This window comes from Neocloeon triangulifer, unplaced genomic scaffold, assembly GCF_031216515.1.
Source record: "Neocloeon triangulifer isolate White Clay Creek 2 clone unplaced genomic scaffold, ASM3121651v1 ptg000012l, whole genome shotgun sequence".
In the NCBI taxonomy this organism is placed as follows: Eukaryota; Metazoa; Arthropoda; class Insecta; order Ephemeroptera; family Baetidae; genus Neocloeon; species Neocloeon triangulifer.
In genome coordinates, this window is record NW_026775554.1 from 6,474,791 (window position 1) to 6,485,669 (window position 10,879).

At 42.9% G+C, this 10,879-nt stretch overlaps 1 protein-coding gene across 1 annotated transcript in view; it reads left to right on the forward strand.

Moving 5' to 3' along the window:
* LOC132197566 (uncharacterized) overlaps nucleotides 1-10,879 on the forward strand; it is a 190,119-nt gene that overhangs the window by 4,502 nt on the left and 174,738 nt on the right. The window contains exon 2 of the mRNA XM_059620912.1: nucleotides 878-923. Within this exon, the coding sequence (XP_059476895.1) occupies nucleotides 878-923 (46 nt within the window). The remainder of the gene's footprint in view (nucleotides 1-877; nucleotides 924-10,879) is intronic.

Consider the following 10,879-nt stretch of genomic DNA (forward strand, 5'->3'; position numbering starts at 1 on the left):
GCTGCGCCAAATTTATCTTCGTCAGCACCACTATTCGCCACTCTCCCTTTTGTCGCACAAGTTAAAGGGGATGCTTAACATTCAACAGTTAGTAAGAATTCCGTAGACAAATATACGCCATTAATATATAGAGAAAATTGATTAAATTTTATGGGGAGGAAATTGCATTAAAATAGCCAACTTTAATTTTCCCTAGTCGGGGTACTTGTGAAGTGGCGGAGAACGCGCGAGAGCCAATTAATATGAGAGCAAACAATTCAACTTGCTCTCGTCTAGCGTGGAGTGGAAGTTGCAAAAAATGAAGAAGAGCACACCGCGTGCTTGAGAACGGAGAGCTTGTTAGTTGGTGCAATTTATTTATTCGTGTGTCGCATTTGCCTAATTAAATGCGAAGTGGAGCCTCATTAAAGAGGACGCAAATGATTTCTCTGCGCTCTATATTATTATTTTGCAGGCTGAAAAATCCTCAAGAGACGCCAAGCTTTTTCATTTTTCCCTCGCCTGAACAGCAGTGCAGTAATTGGGCGGGACGTGACTCAATTAGCCATTTTGCAGCCGGAGGAAATTCGCTTAATTTTTCCTTCTGCAAAACGTGTCTTTTACTCTCGTTCGATCGCTCTCGTGTTGGACCAGTTGACGCCGGTGCACTGAACTCACAGGCTACAAGTTATAAATTGCCTTCATGGAATCGCGGCTAGACAAGGTCGTCTTTTTGCTCTAGCCTGGTTTCAAAGTTTGTTGCGAGCTTAAAAGTTCAAAGGCATGCTAAACCGAACCGGATTTGTACAATAATCCTTTTCTCCGTGTGCTATTTTATCTTTTATAAAATAATAATAATGACGTTTTTCTAATGTTTTTGTTGTTGAAATTGTTTCAGTGGAAGCAACGCTGGGGCGTCGTGACCAAGCTGTCTCCTGCTGCAGGTGAGTCTTGATATTATTTTTCCAAGTAGTATTTAGCAAAGGGCATATCAACTGAATGCGCTTCCTTTCGCGGAAAAGCTAGTCACCCCGATTCAATTTTCCCCGCGTGACTTGCAGTGGCAGCGTCGTCGTAAATCACTCGGGGTCGCGTGCCGAAAGGTGCTCGAGGAAAGTTGTAATTTTAATCGCCGAGGACGTAACGCGCTCGCAGCGTCAAATTAGAATAATGTGGGCATAATATGTGCAGGTCGACACGAGTTTCGCGGCTTAATTTATGACCATCGCACCGTGCCCCTCTTGCACGACCAATTTCGGTTTTTTTCAAGAATGCGGATTTATTTCAACTTTAAAAAAGAGGCAATTACTGATATGAAAGCAGATTATTGTAATCATATTTCAGTCTATGTGACAAATTTTTAATCTTTCACCAGACAAATTAAAAATTACAAAAAAAAAAAAAAATTAATCATAACTGACGGAATAAAATAGTGATTAACGATCATGTTAACCTAATCAGGTTGGTGTTTGCTCCAAATTGAGATAAAAGGCCCACTTTGCATAAATTTGAATTAGTGTGGTACATCATCAGCTCAGATAACTCGCGTGTATCAAAACGTTTTGTATCTCGAATTCAATGCAGAACGCGAATTCAGTGCGGCACATCATTGATTGTGAGTGCGGAATTGATATAAACGTGCTCCATCACTCTTGTCTGCTCTTTCGCCTCGGTGCCTTTGCTAATAAGCACTTTTTCCACTCGACTTGCGCTCCAACGCGAACAACGCATGAGCTCATTATGCGTGCGAAACGAGCCAAAATGTTCGCGGTTGACAAGAACTTCTGCGACGAATGAACATTTATTTAGCAGTTGGAATTTTTGTTAAAGGTTTGATCTTGAATTTTAAAACCTCTGATGTTTTCGTGGACCGTTGTAGTTTTTAGGGATGTTGTCGGGGGATGGAGGGTCACGCGGCCATTAAAGGCGGCCATCGTTCCCAATCAGGCCCTTTGGCGCGCACGGCAAAACGAGCCCTGTCATTTGTTCCACTTTGTGCGCCATTATTAAAATCATGCAGGCTCCATTAAGGCCTTTTTATCCCGCTGTCACCGCCGCCAAAAGCATATTTACGTTTATATGTACATCCAGCACAACCATGCTTGTGCGAGAGTGAATAATTTATATATTTTATATCGCGGCTCCCTCCGAGCTCCCACTCGTCCGCCTCAAATTCTTGCGCGGCTTTACTTAATTAAATTTGCTCATCGCTTTCAATATTTACGCGCCCTGGACTGAAATGATCCTGTCACCATCCATCATCTCATCGCAAAGAATTTAATTTCATATAATTTTCTTTTTTTTTCCAATACAAATACCCTTTATGTGTTTGTTGCCAACTATATCGCTTGAAAAATAACGTAAAAGGTGTTAAAAGTTTTCCTCGTTGGGCTAACATGGGCAGTGCAGGGGTGGACAAATTGCGCTCGGGACAGTTTTATACATTGGCCGCGGCAGTTTGCAGCCAGAGAGGAGACACGAGCCAACGGCCATTTGTTTCGGGAACGAGGCACGGAGCTGAAAAATCGGCCGATTTACAGTTGTAGCGAAGTAAATTACCGAAACACTGCCGGCCGTAAATTGCTCTCGGCCTTGTTCCTCCTCGGTTCCTGCTGCAACAACACACCACTCCGGAGGGCGCGATATTTCAGTCTGGCTATACTTTGGCTTCTCGGTCTCTCTGTTTATTGTTATGGCCAGTGCTGCTAATTCTGAGGCGGCCTGGACAAATTTTATGTTATTGGCCGCCCAGCCAACTCCGTGATTTGATTTTTCGGGGGTTGAAATCTCACGCAGGCTCAGATTAAAAGTTTTGGTTTGAATTTTCATTTCCGGTTGCTAATGACTTTGGTTCTCAAGAGAGGATTTTGAAACAAATATCCTCTTCTCCGAGCATCAGACAAGGAACGCGGAGCATTTTATCGGGAAAGTTTTGAGCAGGAAATGAAAAGCATGGCTCTGCAAAAATCCATCGAGTGGGGATAAATAAATAAGGTCCCCCGCCGGCTCATCATCATCTCATTTCGAGAGAGAAAAAAATGCGGCATCAGCATCTAGAGGGCGGATTGTTGCAGGTATATTTATTTCCCCTCGGCAATAAAGGCCGGCGGCTGCTGTTAGCCATAACGTCTCCATCTCTCTCTGTTAGCCCCCGGCAAAAAGACACTCTTTACATGCGCCGCCGGTCGATAAGTCGCCCGTTTATTCCACCCGCACGTGAACACACGTTCACTTTATTATCATCGCGCACACTTGCCCCGCCGATGTAGCGGCCAAGCAAGAAAACACGTGCGTCCGATAAACAGATAAAAAAAATGCCCCTTCGCCTAAGCTCCGGCAGGAATAACCGAGTTTCCTATTTTATTTTATTTTTTTTCGTATATAAAATTTATCACAGAGTTCTTTCCGATTTTGGCCCAAAACCCAGAGAGCTCTCGAGCCTCGGAGCGAAATTTTAACTCAGCTGGACTCCTTTTGGCACGCCATTAACAAAAAGGGAAAGCGTCGTTGCTTCGGATTTCGCCGCGCGGCATGCAAAGTGCCGAAAATCCGCGACAAGTTTGTGGTTTTAGCATGGGTCCTTCTTTTTTATGCTCTTTTAGTCGGAGCGTGCGTTTCCGCGACTAAAAACGCGCGCTTCCTTTTTTCCGCTCAGCCAGAGTGAATAATTCTGCGCTGAAGAATTTGAAAAAAAAAAAATGAAGCCGGCAGTCGTCATTATCTCGCGCGAGAAAAGGAGGTCACATTTGGAATTAGTGCAGGGCGGTGGAAATGTCTGCCACTCACTCGCTCAAATTTCCATATCTCTGAGAGAATATTTTTGCCAAAATTAACGCTCTTCTCTCGAGTGGAAAGATGCTGTAGGCTTTTCCTGTGCAGAAATTAGAGGCAGGGCAGATGAGACTTGGTATTTCTTTTATAATTTTTTTTCTCCCGGAGTTGCGTGTGCTGCGAGGTATGTGTGTGTGTTTGGTGCGAGTCGACAACAGGTCCGCTTGTTTCGTGTCAACGCCGCCCTCGTAAATCTCCTTAAAGGGTTGCGCGCGAAAAAAGAGGCAACCCTTTCCGTCCGGTCTGTTTCCAGAGAAAGGAAAAAATAAAAATGAGCGTGTAAATTCGTCCCCAAGCTGCGCTAAGCCGACTTTTTGTTTACCTTTGGTGCTTTTTATATGCTTAACCCTTTTCCATGTCATATTTTGCACAGGAAAGTAAAGCAGAAATCGCTTAAAAATAGTTTAAAATAATAGTAGCGCGCTTTTACTTTGAAGAAAGTGTTTATTGAGTTCAAAATTAGAGCTTTTAATTTGGAAAAATATCTTTAATAAAGCCAAATTGAAACTAATAAGTATTTAACTGCGACAAAGTGAGGAAATTCTCAAATCAGTGGAACCGAATATGACCTTGCCGTTGGCCTCCGAGTACTGTTTCACAGTGAATGGCAGTCGTAGAAGTTTACTTGCACCTTTAGTTTCCCATTTGCTGCGCTAATCGGCATCAGCCGATCTTTATGCGTCTGCGACATGCGATATGCTAATTAACTTCTGCCTCCGCCTCTTCACGTCCTAATCGAAGCTGGAAAAAGTTTCGTTTCTTCTGCGGCGGTTCAGCCGAGGGCGAAAAACTTTTCCATCTCGGGGTGAGACCGCGGCAGTGCCAGTTTGGAGGAAAGAAAGTACACTCTATCAAAAAGCGGAGGCCAATTACTTTCCAACTGGTTTTAGCGTGGCCCCGCGCGTATGTGAATCGACGTGCGTGCCTCCAGCTCTCTTTCATGTAATACTCGACGCTTGTTTGTTTGCCGATCGCTGTTAGTTGTTATTGGTGTTTGGTTCCGTGAGCCGGAAGACGAATGACGTCGAAAATGACAGATAGATAGCGAGAGTAATTTAGTGGGAGTTGTCATGAAATACCTGTGCCGTAAATCAACCTAAATTACCCAAATTACAGCAACCTGGAAAATAATAAATGCAAGAAAGGAAATAATCAATAATATAATTTCAGATAATACTTGTTTTTATTATACATTATAAAAAATAAATATTTTAATTAATTTGTTGGTTCCCCTTGAATTAAAAATAATAAGAATCATAATATGATGAACTATTTTTTTTTTAATAAATGTTATATATTATGCATTTTTAAATATAAATGCACCCTTGGCATTATTTTGGTGGCCTTGCAAGAGGTAAGAAATTCTTATTTTGCGTGCTTGTGTGCAATAAACTTCTTCTTCCGGTGCATGAGGGTTGGAATTTATCGGAATCGAAGTCGAGTGTCGTGAATAATTTCCACCGTAGAGGGAGGAAAAGAAAGGAGTCTATTTTGGCATACAGAGTGTATTTTGCGCGGAATTGCTTTCCGTGCTGCAGCAATATGGGAAATTGCTCTTTTCACGCTTTCTTGCCTCTGCTGGTCGTCGGCGCCGGGGCGCGAGTCGATTTTAATAAAAAGGGAGCATACGGAGAAAAAGAAAAAGCTACGACGTCGTTACACTTGGAAAGGTGAGAGAAATCAATATCAAAAGAGCAGCAGTAACGAGATGAGACAAAATAACACTAGGAGGAGAGCTTCAGATTTTTCTCTTCGATCGCACAATGGACCAAATCTTTCCTTTCTCTCGCCAGATCCATTTTGTTTCGTCGCCCCGTTATTGTGATTTTTCTGTTTTCGTTCGGCAGTTTGCGTGAAAGCTTTGGTCGGGTGCGAGAGCTGTCACTGAGCAGTGCCAGATAACAAAACAAAAGGATTTGCTCCTCTCTCTCTCTCTCTCTTCTTTCTCTCTTTCTCCATCGTCGCCGTCATAATAATAAGAGTGAGAGACGCACGAGCCTACTCTCAAAGTGCTTTATTTTTTCAACTCTCCTCGCGCGCCGAGCCGTATTAACTCTCTCTTTCGCGCGCGCGAAACCAACTCTCTGTGGAGCACCAAATAAAAATAAACAGTCAAAAAATCCCATCTGCCCTTTTTCAGTTTAATTTCAAACGAATCGCAAAAAGGGTCAGTGAAAGGAGTTTTGCGGTTTTTCGTGGCAATTGTCGGCTGGTCAGGCAAGGAAATTGGGCCTCGTAATCCTGCCTCTGTGCTTTTCTTCCAACCAACTATTAAAAGTTATTTTCGGGCTCGTTTTTCTCATTAGATCGCTCGAGGGCTCTTTTTCGCTGCTGCGGCCGAGTTAGTTTCGGGCCAAATCCGTCGGCGGCCTGCGAGCAAGAGAGTCAATTTCAAAAGGATTCGCAGGCTAATAAGGGCAGGTGGAGCAGAAACACGTTAATAGCTTCAAAGACGGCAACGGCGGAATTTGAATAAGTGGCCTTGCAGCCGCGCCGACGAGTTCTGCATATTTCATGAGCAACTTGTTTTTATTCCCTTTTTGACTTTTTTCCCGGATAATTTGCTTTGATATAAAAGAGCTGCCTTTGAAACGCTTTTCTTATCAAAAATTTGAAAACCCTCTTGGAAAGAAAAATTTTTGATCAGCGTTATTACGAGTCTTTCGATTTATGAAGGAAGATCTGACAGCATATTTTTGCTGCTGCAAAATTTTTCCCTTACTTTTTCGAAGTGCGGACAAAAAGCAGATTTTTCGCTTCTCTTCTCCTGCAGCTGGCACCAACCAAATGTAAACAAACACCTCTGCGCGCTGAATCTGACGTATGTTTTCCTTTGGGAACGGCGTGTGTGTGCTCCGCGACCGGAAATGCAAATTCAATTTTTTCCTTGGCGGCTGAGCCGGGGAAGGAAGATGCCGCAAATCGCGATGCTGCGGCCGGGCTAATTCAATTACCATGCGAGAAGAGTGCGGGGGAGCTTCTCTCGCTCGCCTGGGTCGACCAACCCAAGCGTCCTAGACCCAAACCGCAACCCTAAACAATTCCGAACCCATTTAAATATTAACAAAGTAGATTTAACGCTTTGCGAGGCCTCTCGTATTTTTGTCTGGCGGTGAAATGAGAATTGATTTGACTTAACGCACAGTTTCTGGCAAGTCTACGACTAAAGTCGACAACCCCCTGTGAGGTTTTGTTGGTGCACGGGCGGGTGGTGTTTTTCCGGTTGTTTGCCCACGTAACCTGCTGCAGTCAGCCAAGCCGTCTTTGTAATTGGATCAGCCCGAGTGGCTCGTCCCGCAAATATTTCAAACGTCTTCTCCCCGACTCTCTTCGAGCGCTTTTATTTGTCCTCGTGCTGCTCCTTCGCAGGCCAAAGAGTGCGATAATGAGCTAATCGAATTACTCCTCAAAAGGTTGCTCCTTTGGGATCAGAAGGAAGTGAAAGTGTATATATGGCTCTGTTTTAATCGATACAAGTCTCAGATAAAGAAAAAAAGGGAGGAAGTGAAAATCTACTTAATTTTTGAGCGAAATTGAGAGGATTAATGGCTTAGGCAGATTTATCGTTCTGGTGGCACGGCGACCCAGAGAGAGCTGCAAATCCTTTTTAACTCGCGGCGTCTTTATCTCTGGCCCTGCTGCTCTGTGCAAATACGTGCAGCTCTCGTTAATACATTTAAATGGGAGCAACAACAAAGGGGAACGACCAACGTACGGCTCCACTCTTCTCTCTGGCTCTCTGAATTAGGCGGTCGCCGTAAATTGAATAGATAATTACGTTTGCTCACACGCACGCCGACAGCACAGAGAGTGCTTCTTCTTTACAGCTCTCTTTATTTTTCCCCAAAACAAACGAATTGTGTTTTAAAAAATTAGCAAAAATCTGATTTTGTTTTTAGTTTTGCACAGGGAACGAGACACAAAGCGAGAGATAAAAAATTAGCATACTGCGGCAAAAGGGCAGGCGGGTTGCGTTAAATTATTGAGCACACCGCAACCCGTTGGCAAAAACAGCCACACGCACGAGGCGAAAACAAAACGAAGAAGAGGAAGAAGTTCGGTCGCCCGAACAGACAGATTCCCCAAGGTGCGTCGGCCGCAGTCACATCAGAATGGACCGGGGGCTTCTTTGTCTTGTGCGGCTGCCCTAGAGAGCTAGAAAACAAACAAGCTAGACTGCCGTTGACAAACTGCCGCTGCGTGTAATTGTCATAGGAACGAAGACACGACCGTCCAGATTGTTCAGCTGTCAAGATGCTCAGGTGCAAAACTTCCTCCTTTGCAGGACAGTCCAGACATTTTTACAAAAAAAAGACGAAAAACATCCTAGTGCAAAATAAGTTTGCTCTTTTACAATATTTCTAGGGATACTACAGAATTAACCACATTTAATTTTAATAAAGAAATAATAAAGAAAAATGCCTCACTGCCACATGCAAGTGTGCAATTTTACTGAATTTTTTTTAGGTATTTACAAATAGTTTCACATTTAAATCAAATCAATCGTAATTACAAGGATATCATTTTTGAATTTAATCTTTGAATTGGCTCGACACCATAATTGTAATGGATGTCGACTCTGAACTCAATTGAGTTTTCAGGCTATTTAAATTCACTTTCAAATATTCCAAGGGGAACATCATCTGAATTTATATTTATTATTTCCTAATAATAACAGTTATTTTTTTTTTTTTAGAGGCGATCGATACCAATTGATAGGTTTTCATTTTTAGGGCTTAAATTAATTTTTTCAAAATTGAGTTGCATGGCAAGATTTTTATTTTAGGATTCCTCCCTTTTTTGGCAGGTTTCAATATCAAGGACTTTATAATTATGACATTTTAAAATTTTAGGAATGGGAAGATTTTATTTTTGTATCCTAATATGGCAGGATTAAATATATGAAGGTTTATTTGAAATCAAAGCCGCAAATTCCCCAATTTTGTGCCCTCGGCGCCGAACGAGTTTGCGGTATTGGAAAATTTGCGCACCCCAAACCAAACTGCCAATTTTCAGCGCACACCCCGAATACTGCATATTACATTGTTTTTCATTATTTCAATGTACAAAATTCGGCAATGTTTGCGTGCGTGAGGTGCGAGTTGCTCGCTTTGTGATGAATTATCGTCTTGACACTCGACGCGGCCGCTCTGATTTATTAATCCCCACGCACTCGGCTAGGGCTAATGATATCCTCGGAGCGAATGCCACGCGCAGATTTAGAAAAGTAATGATGTGAGCGAGTGAAAGAAAAATGACTAACTATGCAACCTGCACGACCCGCGTGCGCTTCACCCACTCTGGCTGCATATAGCACAGGCGTTTTCCTCATCATAAGTGAGAAAAGCAATTTTACGAGTTTATTTAAAGGCTATTGTCTTTTCAGGCAAGAAAAAGTCAATTTCCGCGGCTTGGAAAATATGTCAGTGGATCGAGGCTGCTTGTGTGTGCATAGTACATCAGGAGAAGATTTTTTTCGCTCTTGGGATTGGCGCGAAATAGCGCGGGGAGAGTCAATACACTTTTATATTCGGTAAATATTTTTGTGTGCGTGCGAGGCGGCGGAAATTTATATGAAAAGCAGCTCGAGGGTGCGCGTCGTAAAAAAATATACGGAGCAGGAGGGGCTTTTCCATCCGTCGGCTGCATCCTGCGAAACGCATGGGCATAAATATTTATTCTCGCCACTTGGCGTCGATTCCAAATCCAGCCACACAATTTTTCATTTTTCGCCAAAACCGAGTCTTTTCAAACGGATTTTCTCACAGCTGACCTCCTTTCTCTGTTATTTTAGTATTTGGAACATTTTTGTGTTTTTATTAAAAAAACTAGGAGATTTTTTTCCAAGTTCTGATCGAAAGTAATACTTCTTTTTCTTCGGAGTATCAAAAGCTGGAGAAGGGAGAGACGTGGGGAGGCGGAACGAAAGTCATTTTTCTCACGGTTGGCCGAGTGGCGGTGACACGCGCAGGCCGCAAACAGACACCTATTCTGTTTGCTCGCGGCAAACACATTGCGTTATTGAGCCGGCGCTGCCACCGCGGATTACCCGCCAACGACGAGACGACGCACTTTTCGCCCTCGCGCGTGACACGCGAACCGAAAACGACGATTCAATCAAACTTCCCCCAAACTCAATGCAACTGCAAATAGCGTAATCTGGAAGCGAGTAAATTTTCCAAGACGAAAAGTGTGCAATTTTTTGCTTAGTTGTTTGGCCGTTTGTGTGGGAGTTGCTTTTTACGACGGGAGTTTTCTTGTTTTGCCAGCAAGACGACGGCCACTTTGTTTTTCATTTGCTTGTTTGTTTGTTTGTCAGAAGAAAGGGCATCATGCAGATTTAAGTGGGTCGCCATTTAAATGTTAATTATGCGCTGCGAGAAGAGAGTTGCATCACTTAACGATCAGCGGCCAAAAGACCATTTGCATTTTACGGTCGCTCGGCTGAAAAAATAAAAACAAGCATAAGAATTTGCTTTAAAAAATTCATGTTGTTGCGATGCAAATGCAGCAGGGAGAATCCTCCTTGCTCTGTTTGCTTTTGTTGGGCAGGGACTGTGGCGAAAATAAAGAAAAGGCAGAGGGACAAGGCCCGGCGGCTCGTAAAAATTTGTTGCCAACTTATACGCTAGCTAGGCCCTCGGACAAGAAACTTTTGTGCAAATTTGACCCGACTTTTCATTCTGTCGTTGTCGTTAACGAAAATTAAATGGCCCAGGTGGGTCGGTCGTCAAGCGGTTGACGAACGCTGATTAAACTTGCTTTTAAGGACTTTTCATTAAAAACCGCGAGGATTTCAGTGCAACAGCGGGACGTGAAATGAGATCGATAAGGGGCAAGAGGACTTCCGTCCAAATGGGGAAACAATAGCAGTGGTGCTGAGTAAAGTGCCATGTTCACCAGCAAAGTGTGTCGTTATTTTTCAAATGAAGCGCGAGAAAAATAGGTATTTTTAATTAATATTTATGATCTTAAACCCTTAAGATAAATCTATTTGTCAATCACTGGATAGAAGAGCTTGAGCATTTTGAAAATATTGCTTAATTTATTCAATATTAAATTAAGAAAG